Source organism: Plasmodium gallinaceum (genome assembly GCF_900005855.1).
Source record: "Plasmodium gallinaceum strain 8A genome assembly, contig: PGAL8A_v1_141, whole genome shotgun sequence".
Taxonomy (NCBI): Eukaryota; Apicomplexa; class Aconoidasida; order Haemosporida; family Plasmodiidae; genus Plasmodium; species Plasmodium gallinaceum.
Window position 1 is genome coordinate 837,615 of NW_021628302.1, and position 22,639 is coordinate 860,253.

Consider the following 22,639-nt stretch of genomic DNA (forward strand, 5'->3'; position numbering starts at 1 on the left):
AAAATAATATAACCAAAAGAAAAAAAAAAAAAAAAAAAAAAAAAAAAAAAAAAAANAAACAAATATAAAAAATAATAAATTTTAATGATAAAAAAAAAAAAAAAAAATATTATAAAAAAAAAAAAAAAAAAAAAAAAAAAAACAAATAATAATACAAAAATAAATATGAAAAATAATAAGAAAACTAAAAAAAAAAAAATTAATCTATAAAACAAACAAGATATAGTACATAATAAATTTTAATGATATAAAAAAACATAAATAATATTATAAAAAAAAAAAAAAAAAAAAAAAAAAAAAACAAATTAAAAATAAATTATTTTTTGTAACATATAAATGTGTCTTATATTAAAATATAATTTTAATGATATTTTTATATATTATTAGATGATAAAATAAACAAGTTTTTATTTAAATATACCAATACATACTAAATAAAGTTTCACTTGGGATATACTTTAATTAGAATAATATGATTTCTATTTTTAAAATGCCTAAAAATTTGATCTACAACTGAAATATTTTTTATACTATTTAATATTAAATTAGTTTTAATATAAATGTGTAAAGAATATTTCGTTTGTTTCAATTTTTCTGTTTCAACAAATTTTGTTATTTTATTAGTTTCATGTATTTTATTTTTCTCATTTTCTTCTTGTTTAAATTTTTTGTTTTGTTTTTCTGAGCTTTTGTTTATAATATTATCAGTGTTGTATATTAAAAGAATATCAACTGGAAAGCCATTCATTAGAAGATTTTTAATTTTTTTAATTTTTCTTTCCATATCATACATTTCACAATTATAATATATTTGAATTCTTTTTGTTTTTAGAGATGGATCAAAATTATAATAAATGGAACTTTTATAATTCGTTGAATTTAAAACTTCTTTTTTATTGAAAGAACAATATTTATCATTTTCAGTATTACTAGAGAATGTATCATTTTCCTTTATATTATTTATAATTTCATATTTTTTTATTTTTTTATTTTTTATTACTTTATTTATTTCATCTTTATCTATTTCACAATTGATTAATTCATCTTTTTTTATTTCACTATCTTCTTTGTTTTTACTTCTAATATCATCATTTGTTTTTTCCTCTACATTTTTTTTTGAATTCTCATTTAACGTATTTTTTTTTTTTTTTAAAAAAAAAAAACAATTTTTTAATATATTATTATACAAGTATCTTTGATAATCAGTATTTTCCGAATAATTTATATTCTTGATAAAACACTTATCTTGGAAAAAAAAATTATTTGTAAAATAAGAATAAAACAATCTGCAGATATCACATAATATTTTTAAATTGCAAGTTGGAAGCAGAATTAATTTTTTATTTAACAAAAATACGTTCATTTTTTGTTCATTTATGAAATTTTATTTCTTTTTTTCCAACAAGTTTTAGGAAAATTACTAAATAATGCATTTCTTTAAATTAAAAAAATAAAATAAAAAGAATTTCCTGCAAAAAGGAATTTATGTAGAAATTCAATGTAAAAACTAAATTTCATTTTAAAATTTGTTACCTTAATAAAAAATTAGTTGAATAATTTTATGTAAATAAGTATATTTAAAAAAAAAAAAAAAAAAGAAAGAAATTGTATGTGTATACTTATATTTTTATTTATACAATAAAAAAATATTTTGTTAAAAAGATAATTCATAAATTCATATTATATTAAAAAAATTTAAAAAAAAATAAAAAAAAAAGAAGATATTATAGATAGATAATTCTCTACTTAAAAATTAGATTGGATGAGTAAAGATAAAAATAGTTTATAAAGAATATTCATGAATAAATGAACATATTTTGTATGAATAAAGAATTTTATTAATCAGTTAAATAGTTTAAATAAATAGTTTTGTAAAAAATATTATGAATAATTAAGTGATTTAGTAGCAAAAGATTGCATAATTTTTTGAATATATAAATGAAAAATTAAATAATGAATTATTAGATATATGAGATTAAATTCAAAACAGAAGTAGAAATAAAGTGTTATACTAAATAAGTAAAAGGAAATGGGGATGTTATTTTCGTCCATATTTTCTCGATTGTTTTCAAATAAAGAGATAAGAATATTAATTTTAGGTTTAGATAATGCTGGTAAAACAACTATATTGAATAGATTACAATTAGGTGAAATAGTTCAAACAATACCAACAATAGGATTTAATGTAGAAACAGTAAATTATAAAAATTTAAAGTTACAAGTATGGGATTTGGGAGGACAATCATCTATTAGACCCTATTGGAGATGCTATTATAAGAATACAAATGCAATTATTTATGTTATTGATAGCTCAGATAATGAAAGATTAACTAATACTAAATATGAAATTAATATGATTTTAAAAGAACCAGATTTAGAAGGAGTTTTATTAGTTATTTTTGCAAATAAACAAGACTTACCAAATTGCCTCCAGATATCTCAAATTTCAAAGGATTTAAACTTAACCTCAATAAGAGATAGGCAATGGGCTATATTCAGTACTAGTGCTACTAAAAATGTTGGTATTACAGAGGCATTAGATTGGCTAGTTAATAATATAAAATAATTTTTTTTTTTTTTAATATATAACGGAAATATAATTTTTAGAAGAAAATTTTATATAGTTTTAAAATATATATATATATATATATATATATATATATATATATATATATATATATATATATATATATATATATATTAATAACTTATGAATATATATATAAATATATATTCAAATTTATTTTTTTTTTTATATAAAATCAAATTTAAATTTAAATTTAAATTTATGAACACAGTTTGAATATCATAAACATGTATATATATATTTTACATGTTTGATTCCGTTTTTCTGAATCAAATATGTATATTTTTTTTTTTTTTTTTTTTTATTTCTCTATATTCAATATTTATTTTTCCTTTTGTTAGAAGTTATTATATCTTTTGTTAACCCTTTATATTCATACATCAATTTTTTTTTTTTTTTTTTTTTTTTTTTTTTTTTTTTTTTTTTTTTTTTTTTTTTGTTAATTGTTTTAATATATTATGCAATAATTTTATAATTTTTTATTAATTTTCACTTTTCTATTTTTAAATATTGTTTTATTTATTTAGTTTAGAAAACATTAAAATCATATATGTGTAGATAATAGATTTTTTTTCTATTTTAAAATACTTTAATGTATATATATATATATATATATATCATATAACATTTGTTTCAATAATATTTTTTAAAAAATAACCCAACATAACCCATAAATATTATTTTCACTTTTTAATAAAATTACTTAACTATTTTTTTTACAGTTGTTTTTTTCTTTTTTTTATTTATTTATATATTATTATAACATTATACAAAATGGCAACAAAAAGATTAAAGCTTAATTATCTTTCACGAAATGCAAGATAGTAAAAATAAAATTTCTTAAGATAATCTTAAATTATATTATTAAAAATATTATTCCTAATCATCTCAAATTTATTATGTCTGTTTTTTTTATATTTTAATTTTTTTTTTTTTTTTTTTTTTTTAGTTTTAACACTTCATTAATTAAATCAAAAATAGACATATTAGAAAATTATGCCAAAAAAAATAAATTACATAAATTAAAGATGGATGACTTATTTGAAGTCTTTAAATTGTAAATATTATTACTTTAAAAATAAAATATAATAAAATTAAAATAATATAATTAATTTTAAAACTTTGTAGATCAAAAAATGAAGAAGACTATAAACTGTCTTTACATTTATTAAATATCTACTATAATTTTGGAAGAAATTTAAATACTCAACAAGATGTTAATTTATTTTTTATTTTTATTTTAAGAACTAAACAATTAAATGAAGCAAAAGATGTAACTATTCTATATATATAAAAAAAAAAAAAAAAAAATTATACAAATAATAAATACTTTTTTTTAAAGCATTTTATATAATTCCTATTCTTTATATTTATTTTCCATGAATTTATGATTTTTTTTTTTTTTTTTTTTTTCAAGTTTTTAAAATATTTTAATGGATGGTTATTATGTCCCCCTTCTAACAAATATATTATATTATGTATGGAAGAATTCTTTTCAAAAAAAAAATTTTATGATGTTAGAGAAATTTTTTCTTTTGTTAGACAAAATAGGTTATAATCATATAAAATATAATATAATATAAAAAGAAATATTTAGAAAATTTTTTCTTTTTTTTTTTTTTTTTATTAGTCAAATAAAATTAGAAAGTTCTTTTTACACAATAACAATAAAATCAATGCTTATGTTGAAAAATAATCCTATTGAAGAATCTATGATAGTTAAAATGAATATACATATATGATTATAAATTATACGATATTTTAATGAATTTGAAAATAATAATGAAAAATAATTATATATATGGTTAAATATTTCCATGTTTTTTTTTTATTTTTTTTTTTAGATTTACGATGATTCATACAATATGTCTATTTATTTAACAAACGAAGTTCACAATTTGTTATTAGGTTATATATTAATCAATAATTGATAAAAATATTATGATTTCGTGTAAATTTATATCAACTCTTTTTTTTTTTTTTTTCATTCAGAACATAATTTATTTTATTATCATAACACAAGAGAGAAAAAATTGGAAGTAATATATATTTATTATTATTTAAATAAAAACTTCTTTTATAATTATAAAAATACAAATACATTATTTTTTTGTCTTTAATTCAGAATTCAAGATCTTTGGAATTTTACGAGCAAAACATACGGAAAATTATTGTTATTAAATAAATATAAAAAATATATATAAATTTTTAATATTTAACATCTTACTATTATTTTTTTTGTCAGATACGACTAATAAATGAATTAATTAAAAACAGATCTTCAGTACAACTGTCATCCAAAAGTTTAAGTTTATTTGCTTGGGCAAATATTTATTTTGACTTAAAAGAAATTATTAAGTAAAAATGAATAAAAAGAAAGAAAATAAGATAATATAATAATTTTATTATTAACTATATGAATCATAATTATATAATTTTCATTAGGAAATCAAATAATACTTTCATTGATGTTGAAAAATGCAATAGTTGGTTTGATATTTTTAAATTGTCTTGTTTGTACAATCAAATGCCTCAATGGTATTTTAAATAATATTAAATTGTATTTTATATATATATATATATATATATATATATATATATATATATATATATATATATATGCTTATTTTTATGTGTTTATAGTTACAGTGGCCCATTTTCAGAGGCATTTAAAAATGCATTAGAAGATATGAAGAACGATAAAGATGCTATTAAAGTGAGATAAAATGAAAAAAAAAAAAAAAAATTTTTAAAAAAATTAAAATTTAATTCATTGTTAAATTTGTAGGCATTAGAATACGTTAATATTTACTTCAATGAAGATTAAAAAAAAAAATTATTTAAATATATAATAAAATAAACATCTTATAAAATAAAATTCTTTTATTAATTTATTTTTTTGTTTTTTTTTTTTTATTTTTATGAAATAACCATAAAAAAAGAAAAATATTCATAATTTAAATTGATTATTTTTTTTATTTCCTTTATTTTTTTTTCACCGATTAACATTGTAAACAATTTTTTGAAATATGTGAAGGTTACTAAAAATACATAAGAATATAATTTAAAAAATTTTTTTATAAGATAATAAATTTTATTCACTTAAAAAATTAATTTGAAATGTGTTATTAATCTATTTTTTTTTTTTTTTTGTTTTTTTATTTTTGCTATACATTATAAATGTTATATTCATTACAATAAAACAAATAAGTTAATCCAAAATTAAAAAACTTATACCAATTTAACTTTTTATCATAAAAAATATATACATATATTATTATACGTTTAGCTGTATTATTTACAATATATCTTTTGAAAATGTTAGATATTTTAAAGAAGTTATTTATTTGCTAAAATTTTATGTCATTTTATTTTATTTTTTTTTTTCTAATTAATTTTATATTTATTGACTATTAGTAAATTTATTATTATTATTATTATTTTATTATTTCATTTATATTTCTTATTAGAGAATTCACAAATTTTTTTAACTTTATTTTCAATGAGTTCATTAGCCATGAAACTATACCCCCATAAGTTTTTTTCTGAAACAGTGAAATGTATGTTAGCTGCTCATATATATAATTTTCGTGTAGAACTATGTGACGATTTTATTTATACTAGAACATTTGATATTGAAAAAAACTTATTAATAAATAAGAAACCTTTGTTATTATATGATAATCAATTTATAAGTTCAACAAAAGCAATATGCTTTTTCTTTCATCGTTTATATAATGAAAATAGAAGTTTAGATGAAAAAATTCATTCATATTTAACATGGATAGAATGGAGTGATTTATTAGAAAAATATGTAGAATTATTAAATAAAAAAAAAATCATTGAAAGCTTAGATGAATTAGAATCATATTTAAATGAAAATAAAAGTAGAAGTTTTATATGTAGCAATGATGGCAATAGTAAAATATCTCTAGCAGATATATTTGTTTATATATCATTAAAACACTCTAATATTAATATATGCAAAGAAAGTTGGGTGAATATAAGTAACTACATAGAAAAAATAAATAAATTAGAAGATATACAAAAAATTATAAGGAATGTTCAAGAGCTATACAAGTTTAAAAATATCTACAGTTTATTCGTTTCTAAGTTACATCACTTAGATGTAAATAAATATTTAAAAGAAGAAAAATTTTATATAACAACTGCTATTAATTATGTAAATGGAGACCCTCATATAGGCCACGCATATGAAGTAGTTTTAGCTGATGTTATAGCAAGATATCATAGAAATATAGGAAGGTGCACTTTTTTTACTAGTGGTTCTGATGAACATGGAATTAAAATAGCTAATCAAGCAAAAAAAAATAATATAACTCCTAAGGAATTATGTGACAGAAATGTTTTAAAATTTCAAAAACTAAACAATATTTTAAATATATCTTTAGACTATTATGTTAGAACAACAAGTAATACTCATAAAGACATAGTTAAAAATGTGTGGAGTATTTGTGAAAAAAATGGGGATATATACCTAGGTGAGTATGAAGGATGGTACAATATTAGGGAAGAAACATATGTACCTGAAAATGAAGCAAAATTAATGAATTATATGGATCCGTTAAATAATGTTAAATTAGAAAAAATGAAAGAGCCATCATATTTTTTTAAAATGTCTAAATATCAAGAAAAATTAATAAAACATATAAACAATAATCCACATTTCATTCAACCAGAGCAAAAAAGAAATGAAATATTGCAAAGATTAAAAGAACCATTAAATGATTTATCATGCAGTAGAACTAACTTTTCATGGGGAATTTCAGTACCTAACGATCCAAAACATGTTATGTATGTATGGATGGATGCTTTATTAAACTACTACTCAAATTGTTTCATTGATAAAGAAAAAGAAATGTTTTGGCCAGCTGATGTTCATATAATTGGTAAAGATATCACATGGTTTCACTCGGTAATTTTTCCATCTATTTTAATGTCTTCTAATTTAGAATTACCTAAAAGTATTTTTTCACATGGATTTGTTTTAGCGGCGGATGGAAAAAAAATGTCTAAATCGTTTGGAAATGTAATAGACCCCTTTGAAATTATTGAAACATATGGATCTGATGCTTTTCGTTTTCATGTTATTAAAGAATCAAAACAAGGTTGTGATATGAGATTTGATGTTGATAATTTAATTGATATGTGCAATTCTGATTTAGCAGATACAATAGGAAATTTGGTTCAAAGGACTTTATCTTTATGCCAATCATCTAATAACTCTAAAATTCCTCCTTTTTTTCCAGAATATAATATTGATTTACCATTTAACCTTTTATATTTTATCAATAGAGTAGAGTATCATATGAAGAATTTCTGTGTGCAAAAATGCTGCGAAAAAACTGTTAATGTTTGCAAAGACTTAAACAAATACCTCACTGATTTAGCTCCATGGAAATACAAACAAGAAGAGAATAATAAAAAATTGCATATTATTAGAATTATGTTAGAATCTATTTATTTTATTGCACATTATTTAGATATATTTGTGCCATCAATTGCCTCTCAAATATTCAAAAAATTAAATTCCCCCAAAAAAAAAATTGTTGACTTGTCTCCATGGTTAAACAATTTAAAAGAAGGAGTTATCATAAATAATGATAATATTTTATTTAAAAAATTTGAAGTGGTATCAGCTAAGATAAAAATGCAAAAAGTTATTATGAGAGTTTGCAAAATAACTAATATCATAAAAATAGAAGAATTAAATAATGTAACAATATGTGATTTAGAAATTGATCAAGAAAAATATATTGCTGCCTTATATCTACCTTACAATAAGAATTTCATAAATACATTAACAATTGCATTACTTAATATTAAACCTATAGCAATAAATAATTATATGGTCAACGCTATTATTCCACATGTAAATAAAGAGATTTTTACATTTTCATTAAACGAAAATATTCCTACTGGTACATTAATACAAGCTAAAAATTATCAAACTCTTGTTAAACAAAGAGACAATTTAACAAAAAAAGAAATAAATACTTTAAATCTTTCTATCATTAAAAATAATTGTTTTTTTGAAAAGAATATTCCATTAGTATTTGCATTCTCAGATGACAAATATTTGCATCATTCTACCCAAAATAATGGAGTTGTAAAATTTTTTTAATTTTTTAAAAATATAAATCCTTAATTAATTAAGTGATTAAATAACTTTTTAAATAAATGAATTCACTTTTAAGTGAATAATTTTTAACTATTTATATTTCTTGTAAATTTTCTTAGGAATACTAAAAAAAAAAAAAAAAAGCAAAAAAGTTTATTAAATAGAAAAATACTAGAAAAAAAAAAAAAGAACAAGCCAATTTTATAAATAAAAATCTAGCATTATAAAAAAAAAAAAAAAATAAAGTAAAATAAAATGATAATTGTCATTTTTTACTAATATAATAAAAATATTATATTACCTTAATAATTAACAATTTTTTTAATATTTAAACTAAATTGTATTGATATATGCCATATCTCTAAAAACTAAGAAATTTAAAAAAATATATGAAAATATTATTTGAAGTATGTAAACATGAGTAAAACAAATATATAGTTTAAAAAATTCCAAAATAGTTTAACAGCTACATATGATTATTTTAAATATTTAGAATTTCTTTAAGTGCTACTGTTATATAAGAAGACTTTGGTAAAGAGCATGTAAAAAAAATAGATGATTTTATTTGATAATCTGGTATTTCTTTAATTAAATGCTCATGATATAATTTATTGGAGATAAAAAATATATTTTCTTCAATTTCTTTTTGTTCCTTTTCTTCTTTTACTATACTTAAAGTATTATTTTCATCAATAGCATGTTCATTACTTTTTTTAATATAATTATTATTTATATTTTTATTATATTTTTCATTGACATAATCTTCCTCTTCTTTTTGTAATCTTAGTGTATTTTCTTTTTTTTTTTCATTAAATAACTTATATAAATCACTTTTAATGAATGGGATTTGTTCTAAATTGTCAACACTATTTGGTATGTAAACTAATTTGACATTATATGGTTTAACAACAATTTTTCTAAAGCAACCAGCAGCATTAAAAAAATTTTTTTCTGATTTGAAATCATTTAATGACAAATTAAAATGTTGTAAAACTTCGTTATACTCATCAATTAAATTAAGAGGGAATGTTATATTTTGATCTCCAGGTAAAGGCAAAACGACATCATAAATATCATACAATGAAATATTATCTTTTGTTATCACAGTAACTTTTTTACATGTATCCTTATTTTTCGAATAATTGTCTAAATTTGAATCATTACCACTTAAGTTTTCTGATTCTCCTTTTTCTTCAACTAAATCACCTATTGTAATTCGAAATCCATATTTTTTCATTCTAATATTAGTCAAAATGTTAAAAATTAAGCTTTGTGTTGCATGTATAAATAAAGAGAAAATATCTTTAGGTATATTCATGAATGCATTTTTTAAATTAGTACTATTTTTCAGAGAATTTAAAATCATTTTTTCTACATATGACTTATTTGAAATAGAATTAATTATGCGTTTTACTTCTTCAGGGATACTATTCTCATGCTTAAACATTTTATTTTTACAGTTTTTATTTTTATTATTATTAAAATTTTTTTTTTCATTTTCGTCAAACATTTCTATGTTTTTAGAATAGCGTTTTATATTTTCGTAAACCACTTCATTTTTCTCATTATCATAATCTTTTTCATTATGGTTCACTTCTTCTTCTTTTTTTATTTTATTATCTTCACTAATTGTATTTAAATATGTGATCAAAATTATTTTGCTTTCATTATCTAGTTCTGAGTTTTCAATTATAAAAAAAAGGGCTTGTTTATAATTTTTCTTTAAAATACATATTCCAATATCATAATTTTTTATTTTTTTACTACCAAATCTCTGAGAACCATAATAATTAATAAATCCATATTTTTTTAAGTTATTAAAAAGAATTGTACATTTATCTTGTATATCATTATCAACACCTCTAATTAAAACTTTAAAAAAATTTCCTTTTAAATCTCCTAGAGATAATTTTTCTTTTTTATATTCCAAATTTGATACGTAAACATTATTACACCACTTGGTTTTATTAATTATTAATTTATATATATCTTCTTTTTTTATTTTAGAAATACAAAACTTCTGTACTGTTATACCTCTTTTGTCTTTAATTCCACAATAAGATATATCAGAGTTTTTTTTTTTTAAACTTATTTTAATTTTATTTAATATTTCGCAAATATCCTTATTTTCTTTATATAAGTTAAAATGCAAATATTTCCTTTCATTTTTTAATTCTTTCTTTTTTTGTTTAATTTCATTTAAATCTTCTAAGTACCTATTATCTTCTGTAGTTTTTATGTTGATCAATTCACTAGAAATATCCTCACTAAATAAACATGTATTTTTTTCTTGAAAATTTCTTTTTTTATCATTAATATGATCATTTAACTTATCATCTAGACTATTCATTTCATTATTAACTTCATCCTTTATAAAAATTTCACTATCATTTGTATTAAAATTTTTATTTTTATCATAAAGACTAGATTCCTTCTGCTGATATACTTCGTTTTGATTTAATTTCATTATACTTATTTTATTTGAAGAGTCATAATTTTTTAAATTTAGTAATTTTTCATCATTCGAATTATTAGTTATCAATTTTCTTTTTTTTTTCAAAACAGTATTACTCTCAATTTTATTTGTTTTTTTATCTATTTCATTTTCTTTTTCATTATTATTTCCATAATTTAGAAATTCAGAATTTTGTTTAGATGTTTTTGAATAATTCTTACATTTCTTTGTATCGCTAAATTTATTATTGATAATATTTTCCAGTTCATCATTTCTATAAAAACGAAATTTTTTAGAATTTTTTTCTAATTTTTTAAATATACTATCTGGTAAAATCATTTTAAGGCATTTTAAAGAAGGATAAATTTCAATAACGTTTGTTATATTATCAAAATTATTATTATCTAAATCAAAATTTAAATTATAATTATTTTTTATAAAACTGTCATTTAATATATTTCCATGTGATATAAAGGTTTCAATTTTCGAAACATTTTTAGTTTCTGTTATTAAAAATGGATAAAATTGTCTTATAACTCTATGAATGTTTTTTCTTAATTTTTTTTTTTGTATTAATTCATCGCAAAATTCATTTTCATCATAATTTCCATCTTTTATAATACTATCTACATTAGTTAAACAACAATAAGGAATAGTAATATCCTTTGAATTAAAGGATATATCAGTTATCTCATTTTTATTTTTTAATTGATACATTTCATATAAAATATGCAAAAATTGCCTGAAAATATTTTTATTGAATTCATTTACATACTTTGAAATTAAATGAAGGTTTAAATCAGTATTGCTAATATTTTGTAATATATTCCTTTCTTCATTTTTTTCATTTTCCTCTATAATTTCATTAATTCTATTTTTATCTATAAGATCATTTAAGTAAAGGATTTCATTATTTTTAGTTATTTCATGTACATGGAAATCTTCATATAGTGTTTTTATTTTTCCATTTATTCCTTCAATTTGATTTATATTTTTTCTAATTAAATAGTCAATACCGTAGTTATTAATAGAATACATTATATTACAAATAAAAAAATATAATTTTTCTTTTAAATCTATATCCTAAATATTAAAGAAAAGAAAACTTAAGAAATATAAAAGTTAAATTTTTAAATTTACAAATACTTCAGAAAATTGTAATTTTAAGAAAAAAAAGAAAGCTTCATAATAAAGTAACACTTAAAAAAAAAAAAAAAAAGTTTTCTTTTGATAATGTTTAAAGTTTTACAAAACATTTAAAAAGTATATAAATATTTCTTTTTCTTTTATATGTATTTAAGTAAAAATAATTTTTTGAAATCATTGCATATGATATTTGGAATGACATTCATAATTTTTTATATATAAAAAAGAGAATATTTTCTATAACTTATGTTAAATATAAAAAATTAGAACAAATATTATTTATTCAATTATTGTTTATTAAAAATTTATACACTTTTATTATGGAAAAAAAAATTTATTTAAATAAATGTCGATAAACATTACAACATTTTTGTTTTTTTCATTCTATCATTATTATTTTTTTTTTATAATTAATGATATGAAAATATATAGTATTTTTTTTTTTTTTTTATAAAATTTTTTTTGAATCTTTTAATGATGTTAATTTATGCTATTAATCATATTATTTCTCTAAATTCTTAAATATATAACTATCTTTAGTTGGAATCTCATCATAAGCATTTTTGTTTTAGTATACATATATAAAAAAAAAATTTCTAAGGAAATTATAGGAAAAATAGAACTGTTACTTTGTAAAAATAAAAATATGTTATAAATAATACACTTTAAGTTATTTCTATAATACTAATAAAATGTTTTTTGAAAATAAAATTTATCTAGAATTCGTAGAAATAATAAAAAAAACTTAACATATTAAAAATTCTTATTTTACATATATATATACAAGAAAAAGTAAAATTATTGTATGAATATTTTAAATTAAGAAGAAATAACTAAATAATATTTTCTTTTTATAAATTTACTTATATAATATTTTTAATTTTAACGAAATAATATTTTTTTTTTTTTAAGGTATTTTTTATATTAATATTCTTGGGAAAGATAAAAAAATAAGAAAAGAATTTTTACTTAATTTTTAAAAAAAAAAATTTTTTTTTTTTCTTTTTAAAAAAAAAAAGAAGGTATTAATTCATTTATAAATTTCATTTTTTAGATATATTTAAAAATTAAAAAAAAAGTCTTAATAATATATTAACTAATATTTACAAAATAATAATTTATATATCATGTATGTATATGTAATTTTTTAATTTTCAGGATGTATTAAATTTCCTTGTATTTTTTTATTATAAAGTTTTTATATAAAATAAAAAGATAGAACTACTGAATTTATAATTTTTTTATAAAATGATTAAATAAAAAAAAAAAAAAAAAAAAAAATATACACACTATACAATAAAATTATGTATAAAAAATTAACTTCAATGTAAAAAATGATTACTACATAGCTAGACTAATTCTAGTTTTATGTGTAAAAAATTATTCATGCAATAACTGTAATAGTATACATACATATATAAATATAAATATATATATATATATATATTATAAATGAGGAAAAATAAAAAAGTGCATTTTTTATTAAAAGGAAAAGTTTAAAAGAATGATTTATGTAAATTAAATTAAAAAATAAAAAAGAGCTTTATATATAATGAAAGATTCCATAAAATTCAATTTTTTTTATGATCGTGAAATAATTTTTTTTTTTTTTTTTTTTTTTTTTTCCTTCTTTAAATAACGAAAAATTATAATTTATTTATATTAGTATATTAATATTCACTTATAAAAAATATAAAATGTTTTATAAAAATTCGTAAAGATTGTAAAAAATTACTGGTAATTTTACACACCATTTTAATTTTTTCTACGTAAAACTTTTAATTTGTATACAATAAAAATAATCCAGTAATTTCTTTTCTTTTTTTTTTCTTTGTGGCTTATTGAATGAAAAGTTAGTAATGTTGTTAAGAAGGAAAAATACAAAAGGTAGCTTTTTAAAGAATAAAAGAAATTCCTTATTTTACGAATAATTTTATGAATATTTCACACCCTAGATATTTTAAAAATACACAAGATTTTAAATATATAAATTTAACTTTCATAGAATTTTATATTAAGAAAAAGAAAAAAAAAAATCTTTTTTTCTTATACAACGGCTTTTTTCTTTGAAATAATTAGCTCTTATATTTATACACATTTTTGTTTTTCAAACTGATTAATTTTTTTTTATTATAAAATAAAAATGAACAAAAATATATACCTGAAAACTGTCTCTTTGTTTTAGAATAAATCGATAAAATATATATTTTAACTTATGGGTGTTGAGATATATAAAATAGGAATTTTTTGAAGAATTAAAAAAAAGAGAAAACTATGAAGTGATGCTATGATATTTGAATATTGTCATAAAAATCACATTAATCTCTTCTCTTTTTTTTAGGACATTAATAGAATAAAAAAAATCAAATTTTTAGAATTTTAAACAAAAATGTTTTTATAGAAAACGAAGAGCATGCTTCTTTTTGTTTTAAAAAGAGCATTTTAATGTAACTTCCTATAAATAAAATTAATTAAATAACTATATGATATTTAATTATTTTTAATATATTAAAAGATAATTTATATAGTTAGCAATATTAATTATTTACATTCAATATAACAACTTCCTATTACTTTTTTTTTTGTTCTGTATAATTTAATTTTAATATTTATATATGTTATCAAAAGTGTTTATATTTTCATAAATTTTTTTTTTATGTACACAAAATTTCATAATAGAATTTCACTTCATATTTTTCCCAATATTCCTTAAAAATTAATTTATTATTTTATAAGAACAATTCTAAAATCCATTTTTTTATTGTTTATATATAGTTAAAACTTCTTTAATTTTTTAATAACAGAAAAATAGTTAAAAATGAAGAAGATATTGAATATTACATTTTATTTATTATCTTTAAGTTTATATATTTTTCAAAGCAGTGAACATTCAATAAATAAATTTGAAATTAATGAAGCAACATATTCACAAAAGACTAATTTAAGAAATGGAAATACAGGTAATACTGTTTTTTTAAAACAGCAACCTCCTGGTTTAGTAGAAGATACATCTCTGCAAAGTTCACATGAACCTAGTAGAATTGAAGAAGGAGAAGAAGAACTCAAGACTCAAGGTAGTGATCCTTTAGTTCAAGATCCAGTTGGGAGCATAGGAGAGCAAGATGATACCTCTAGGAAAGTTGATCCCTCTGAAACTTCAGGAAAAAATGTAAAAGGAGAATTAAATTCCTTAACAGATAAAGATGCAAGTGGTGTAGATAATAGAGAGAGTGAATCAAGAGAAGTGTTAGAAGTAAGAGAACATCAAGATGAAAAAAAAGAACCTTCAGAAGAATTTAAAACTCCTTCCGATGTTGAAAGTCAACTTAGAGATACAGAATTAGAAGGAAATCATAAAGGAACTGGAATTGAAGATTCGCCACAAATATTAGTTCAAGATCCAGTTGGGAGCATAGGAGAGCAAGGTGATACCTCTAGGACAGGTCATACCTCTGAAACTTCAGGAAAAAATGTAAAAGGAGAATTAAATTCCTTAACAGATAAAGATGCAAGTGGTTCAGATAATAGAGAGAGTGAATCAAGAGAAGTGTTAGAAGTAAGAGAACATCAAGCTGAAAAAAAAGAACCTTCAGCAGAATCTAAAACTCCTTCCGATGTTGAAAGTCAACTTGGAGATACAGAATTAGATGGAAATCATAAAGGAACTCGAATTGAAGATTCACCACAAATATTAGTTCAAGAAAAAGTAAAAATTCCAGAACAACCACAATCTACAGGACCAACTGAAGCAGAAAGTCATGCTCAAAAAGAAGCTGGAGTTCAAACAGTCTTAGAAGAAAAAGGCGAACTCTCTGAAGATTTACAACCATCAAGTGATGAAAGTGAACCAGGAAGAAAAGAAAAAACAGCTGTAACTCCGGAGACATCAGGTCTTGATAAAGGTGGGGAATCAGTACATACTAGCTCACATGCAGAAATACCAAATGCTGATGTTGGAGATCAAAAGGGAGATAGTATTATTCAGACTACTGTCTTAGATTCAGGAACTACAACAATAGCTACATCTACTTCAGGTGCGGATGGCAATATGGGAGAATTAACAGAAGACACAGAAAGGCAAAAAAATCTACTTACTGGAACAAATGATAATAGAGAACAATTGCCTAATTCACCAGATGTTAAAAAAGAAGATAAGCAATCTTCTGAAACACGAACAGAAAAAAGATTAAGTGATGAAGTACAAGTAGATAACTTAAGTATTGATGATTCAATGAAACGTACTAATGATAGTGAATCCCAAACAACGGATCTTGCAATAACGAAAGGAGATAAAGAAACATCAGGTCAACATACATTAGATCAGGATAAAATGGAAGATCAACAACTAGTACCAATAGCGCAAACATTACCAGAATCACCAGCACCATCAGAACCACCAGTATCACCAGTATCAACAGTATCACCAGTATCTCCAGCATCACCATCATCACCAGTATCACCAACATCACCAGCATCACCAATATCACCAGTATCACCAGAATCATCAGCATCACTAAAAGAATCAGAAGAATCATCAGAATCAGGATCACCACAGGTACCATCACGAGTATTATCACCAACGTCAGAACCGCAACAACAATCACTGCCACAATCACAGCAGTTGCAATCAGATGAACTTCATCCCCCAAGAGAAAGAGAATCTAGTGAAACTAGCATTGGCGTTAAGGGAAAAGAAGGGGAAATAGAAGAAAATGGAGATCCTAAATCAAAAGAATTAGTAACAGAAGAGGAAGGAAAAAAGGATTCCCATATGGGCGAAGCTGGTACAGATGATACAAGAACATCACTAGATGCACAACCATTAAAACCTAATTCTCAAACAGATCAAGGAGGTTCGGAAGGTAAATCACCACCAGAAAGTGATGTAGGAAAAGTTACTCATTCAGATACGCATGTTGAAGAATTGAGAGATGCAATTGTAAATATAGGAGAAGATCCAAAGGAAGATCCATTAGCATCAAAAAGTGCAGCAGGAACAAGTTCATCTGGATCACTTGATACATCAAAATCTATAATTTCAACAGAGACAACAACACAAGGTTCAGGAACATTAGATGGCACAAAAAATGAACCAAATTCAGAAACACAACAACAATCACTGCCACAATCGCAACAGTTGCAATCAGATGAACTTCATCCCCAAAGAGAAAAAGAATCTAGTGAAACTAGTATTGGTGTTAAGGGAAAAGAAGGGGAAATATCAGAAAATGGAGATCCTAAATCAAAAGAATTAGTAACAGGAGAGGAAGGAAAAAAGGATTCCCATATGGGTGAAGCTGGTACAGATGATACAAGAACATCACCAGATGCACAGCCATTAAAACCTAATTCTCAAACAGATCAAGGAGGTTCGGCAGGTAAATCACCACCAGAAAGTGATGTAGGAAAAGTTACTCATTCAGATACACATGTTGAAGAATTGAGAGATGCAATTGTAAATATAGGAGAAGATCCAAAGGAAGATCCATTAGCATCAAAAAGTGCAGCAGGAACAAGTTCATCTGGATCACTTGATACATCAAAATCTATAATTTCAACAGAGACAACAACACAAGGTTCAGGAACATTAGATGGCTCAAAAAATCATCCAAATTCAGAAACACAACAAAATCTAGAAACGAAACAAGTACAACAAACAGTATTAGGAGATCCATCTAAATCAGGAGAAGGAATAGGACCTTCTACTGTAAGAACGAAAGCTACGGAAGAAAATGAACATTCATCAAGTACATTACCTGCAAAGACAATTAAAAAATCTGAGAGAGATGGGGAAGAGACAAGAGATCAAAATAGAGAAGAAGAAGAAGAAAAAAAGCGTCAACAACAGGAAAATAGAGAACGATCAGAATTAACAGGAATAAATGACGGAGATCATGTTACACAAGAAGCAATCCTTCCAAGAGAAGAAGAAATTTTAAAAAAGACAGATCCTGAAAGAAAACATGAAACAGGGGATACAAGTTCGCAACCAACAACATTACCACTTGAGACAAAAGTGACAAAAGTACTTGAAGGAGAATCAGATGATGAAAGAGAAAAACAAAAAAGTGACGTGCAAGCAACCAACCTTGTAAAAGAACAATCCGAGGAACTAGAACATTCAAATCAGGCAGAACACTCTCAAGGAACACAAAACGAACATATGCAAAAAGATAAAACGGGAGAATTAGAAACAAAACATGTAGAAGAAGTACAGCAAAAAGATCTACCTCAAGCAATAGAACCTTCTTATGGAGGAAAAAAAGCTATAGAAGAAAATGAACATTCATCAAGCACATTACCTGCAAAGACAATGAAAGAATCTGAGAGAGATGGGGAAGAGACAAGAGATCAAAATAGAGAAGAAGAAGAAAAAAAACGTCAACAACAGGAAAATAGAGAACGATCAGAATTAACAGGAATAAATGATGGAGATCATGTTACACAAGAAACAATCCTTCCAAGAGAAGAAGAAATTTTAAAAAAGACAGATCCTGAAAGAAAACATGAAACAGGGGATACAAATGCACAACCAATAACATTACCACTTGAGACAAAAGTGACAAAAGTACTTGAAGGAGAATCAGATGATGAAAGAGAAAAACAAAAAAGTGACGTGCAGGCAACCAACCTTGTAAAAGAACAATCCGAGGAACTAGAACATTCAAATCAGGCAGAACACTCTCAAGGAACACAAAACGAACATATGCAAAAAGATAAAACGGGAGAATTAGAAACAACACATGTAGAAGTACAACAAAAAAATCTACCTCATGCAACAGATAATCAAACGTTACATCCTCAAACAGCAGATTCTCAAGCAGAAGATCTTAAAGAAAAAGCTACTAAAACGGAAGATGAACGAAGAGCAGAGACTAAAGAAAGTAGTCCACAACTTGTAGAAGCAAATACAGTACTGCAGGAACCAGAATCAAAAGCTGAAACAGGTGCGTTATCAGAAGAAAACCATTTAAGTAAAGATGGTAGTTCAAGAGAAGCTGAAGAAGGAAAAGATACAGGAACAAAAGAAAATTCTCCAAATCAAGTATTAAATCCAGAACACCAACAATCTCAAAGAAATGGAGAAGATTCAAAAGAAAATTCTGCAATAATAAAATCTGAAAATTTAAGTCAAGAAGATCCACCAACACCATCACCAACACCACCACCACCACAAGAAAAAGCACCTCAAGAAGAATCAGTAGAAAAAGATCCAAAAACACATCCAGAGGGAACAAAAAAAAATGTATTAGAACCAGTAGATGTTACCAATGGTGAACTTGAAGATTTAACTGATGAAGAAGAGGAAGAAGAAGAAGAAACAGAAGAAAGTTCTACAATATTAAAACCTAAAAATTTAAGTCAAGAAGATCCACCAACACCATCAGCACAACCACAAGAAAAAGTACCTCAAGAAGAATCAGTAGAAAAAGATCCAAAAACACATCCAGAGGGAACAAAAAAAAATGTATTAGAACCAGTAGATGTAACCAATGGTGAACTTGATGATTTAACTGATGAAGAAGAGGAAGAAGAAGAAGAAATAGAAGAAAATTCTATAATAATAAAACAACCTGAAGATTTAAGTAAAAAAGATCCACCAACACCATCAGCACAACCGCAAGAAGCAGTACCATCAAAGGAATCAGTAGAAAGAGAACCAAAAACACAACCAGAGGTAACAAAAAAAAATGTATTAGAACCATTGGAAGTAACTGATGATCAACTTGAAGATTTAAGTAAAGAAGAAGAAGAAGAGGAAGAAGAAACAGAAGAAACAGAAGAAATTGCTTCAACAATAAAGCAACTTGAAGATTTAAATCAAAAAGATCAACGACAAACACCGAAAGATCCACCAACACCACCAGAAGTACTACCAGGACCAAAAGGAGAACCAGAAGACACAATACCACCAAAAACACAACCAGAGGTAACAAAAAAAAATGTATTAGAACCATTGGAAGTAACTGATGATCAACTTGAAGATTTAACTAAAGAAGAAGAAGAAGAGGAAGAAGAAAAAGAAGAAGAAGAAACAGAAGAAGAAGAAGAAGAAATTGCTTCAATAATAAAGCAACTTGAAGATTTAAATCAAAAAGATCAACGACAAACACCGAAAGATCCACCAAGACCACCAGAAGTATTACCAGGACCAAAAGAAGAACCAAAAGGAGAACCAAAAGACACAATACCACCAAAAATACAACCAGAGGTAGCAAAAAAAGATGTATTAGAGCCAGTAGAAGTAACTAACGGTGAATTTGAAGATATAAGTGAAGAAGAAGAAGAAGAAGAGGAAGAGGATGAAGAAAATGAAGTAGATGAAGAAGATGAGGATGACGAAGAACAAATAAATGAAGAAGAGGAATTAGATGACAATACAGATTACGAAGAATTAGAAGATGCAGATGCAGATGAAGATGTAGATGTAGATGAAGATGAAGATGAAGATGAAGATGAGGATGAAGAAAATGATAGTAGAAGTGAAGATGAAAAAAGTCCGAGTGATGATAGAGAAACAAGAGATAGCCGAATGGAAAATGGAGATTTACTGGAAGATGAGAAACAACCATCAGAAGATATCTTAGCAGAACAAGAAATTACAGAGTCTGCAATTGAGAAACAAAAAAAACAAGAAGAGTTTTCAAGAAAAACAGAACAAGATCAGTCACAGGAACATTCTGAACAACAAAAACAAAAGGAAATTAAGCCTCCATCAAATGATAGTAGTGCTCATAAATCATTAATTAAAGACTTTAAAGATGATAATAAGGTTAAAAAAGAAGCAGAAACTAAAGTAAAAAATATGATAAATTTAATTGATGATAGTGGAGTTGCTGATACATTGAAAGATTTGGCCAAAGATATGGCTCAAATTTTTCTTAATCTTTAAAAAAAAAAATACGTATTATCTTTATTGATGATAATCATAAATATACTTTTTTCATATTCCTCCTTATAGTGTAAATTAAATATTCAATTAATTAACAATGTATTACTTCATATTAGCCTTAAATAATTAGGATAGTCAAAAAAATAAAAATATAAAAATAAATGGTTACCCATTTTGTTTTATATATAATTATACTGCTATAAATAAATTATAAAAAATAGTGGATATAATCAAAACAAAAATTCAAATATATATAGAGGATGAAAAAAATTCATTAAAAAATAAAAATATAAGTCATATACAAAAAAAAAAAAAAATATAAAGATTCTAGGATAATCAAATAACATTATTTCAAATTAACTGTAAACTTTTATACTTCTTTTTATTGTAGATTAGAAAATTCTAATTGTATTTATCAAAATTTTTAAAATGAAAATAAATTTTTTATTATTAAAATAATGAATAAAAAAAATAGTTTGTAAAAAATTCTCTAAAGCAATTATTGAAACAATGATAGCAAAATACATAAAATTATCTAATGAATGAAAGTTTGATAAGATGTTTATAAAATGGAACAATATTATTATTTTATAATTAAAAAAAATTACACAATATTTTAATTTAGGGAATTACATGGTTATTTATATGAAGTATTAGACCAAATATTTCTAAGATAAGACAAAATGTAAATTTTTTTCTTTTTTTAACCTTTAAAGAATTTAAAATTTTTGATTTTTTTTTTTTTTGTTTTTATAATAGAATTAAAATGTTACAGTTAACAAAGGAATTAAATGTTAGTTTTCTATATATCCATGAAATATATATGTTACAAAAGAAATTTTTTAGATATGAAAAAAGTTAAAAGGAAATACCTTAAATGTTATTCAAATTTATTACCTTTTTTTTTTTTTTTTTTAAATTATCAATTTTTATTTAACGAAATTAATTTCTTTTTAATTTTATTTTTTTATGTTATTTCATAAGAATTCTAGTGAAGTACAATAATATATTTTTAAGGGAAATAAATATTACAATAATTTTTTATGTGCACACATTCATATATTTCTTAATATACAAGCAATTTGAATACATTATTTCATTTTTCTTATAATTTTATATTATCTTAAAAAAAAAGAAAAAAATCTTTTTTTTAAGAAAACGTTTTGTCACTATTGCTTTATGTTTAGATTATCTAAAATTTCCTAAGGAAAATTACTTTTCTTAATTTTGAAATTAAAATGTTTAAAAATATATATTTGAAAAATCTTGATTAGTAATAGACTATGTTAGTAAGGTAAGTGTTTCTTTTTAGTATGAACAAAATATACAAAATATATATTTATTTTTCTTTTTCATTTTTTTCATAATAAGGAATTGCAAAAAAAAAAAAAAAAGAAACGTTGAACTATGAATTGC

At 22.3% G+C, this 22,639-nt stretch overlaps 6 protein-coding genes across 6 annotated transcripts; 4 read left to right on the forward strand and 2 right to left on the reverse strand.

Annotated features, from left to right (window-relative positions):
• Positions 1–442: 442 nt before the first annotated feature.
• On the reverse strand, positions 443–1,363 carry IF3b (translation initiation factor IF-3, putative; the record flags this gene model as incomplete). The annotated part of the gene is made up of 1 exon (XM_028673741.1): positions 443–1,363. One exon carries the CDS (start codon positions 1,361–1,363, stop codon positions 443–445), a length of 921 nt encoding a protein of 306 aa, XP_028530164.1.
• Positions 1,364–2,035: 672 nt separating this feature from the next.
• On the forward strand, positions 2,036–2,566 carry PGAL8A_00494200 (ADP-ribosylation factor, putative; the record flags this gene model as incomplete). Its single annotated transcript, XM_028673742.1, has 1 exon — positions 2,036–2,566. One exon carries the CDS (start codon positions 2,036–2,038, stop codon positions 2,564–2,566), a length of 531 nt encoding a protein of 176 aa, XP_028530165.1.
• Positions 2,567–3,361: 795 nt separating this feature from the next.
• PGAL8A_00494300 (conserved Plasmodium protein, unknown function) lies at positions 3,362–5,414 on the forward strand (the record flags this gene model as incomplete). Its single annotated transcript, XM_028673744.1, has 12 exons — positions 3,362–3,411; positions 3,537–3,644; positions 3,716–3,860; positions 4,005–4,138; positions 4,218–4,305; positions 4,432–4,495; positions 4,580–4,626; positions 4,713–4,760; positions 4,833–4,945; positions 5,033–5,125; positions 5,231–5,303; positions 5,376–5,414. The coding sequence occupies 12 exons, from the start codon at positions 3,362–3,364 to the stop codon at positions 5,412–5,414; spliced, it is 1,002 nt and encodes a 333-aa protein (XP_028530166.1).
• Positions 5,415–6,104: 690 nt separating this feature from the next.
• PGAL8A_00494400 (methionine--tRNA ligase, putative) lies at positions 6,105–8,732 on the forward strand (the record flags this gene model as incomplete). The annotated part of the gene is made up of 1 exon (XM_028673745.1): positions 6,105–8,732. One exon carries the CDS (start codon positions 6,105–6,107, stop codon positions 8,730–8,732), a length of 2,628 nt encoding a protein of 875 aa, XP_028530167.1.
• A 478-nt stretch (positions 8,733–9,210) lies between these two features.
• Positions 9,211–12,222, reverse strand: PGAL8A_00494500 (U2 snRNA/tRNA pseudouridine synthase, putative; the record flags this gene model as incomplete). Its single annotated transcript, XM_028673746.1, has 1 exon — positions 9,211–12,222. One exon carries the CDS (start codon positions 12,220–12,222, stop codon positions 9,211–9,213), a length of 3,012 nt encoding a protein of 1,003 aa, XP_028530168.1.
• A 2,926-nt stretch (positions 12,223–15,148) lies between these two features.
• On the forward strand, positions 15,149–21,223 carry PGAL8A_00494600 (MSP3-like protein; the record flags this gene model as incomplete). Its single annotated transcript, XM_028673747.1, has 1 exon — positions 15,149–21,223. The coding sequence occupies one exon, from the start codon at positions 15,149–15,151 to the stop codon at positions 21,221–21,223; it is 6,075 nt and encodes a 2,024-aa protein (XP_028530169.1).
• Positions 21,224–22,639: the final 1,416 nt, after the last annotated feature.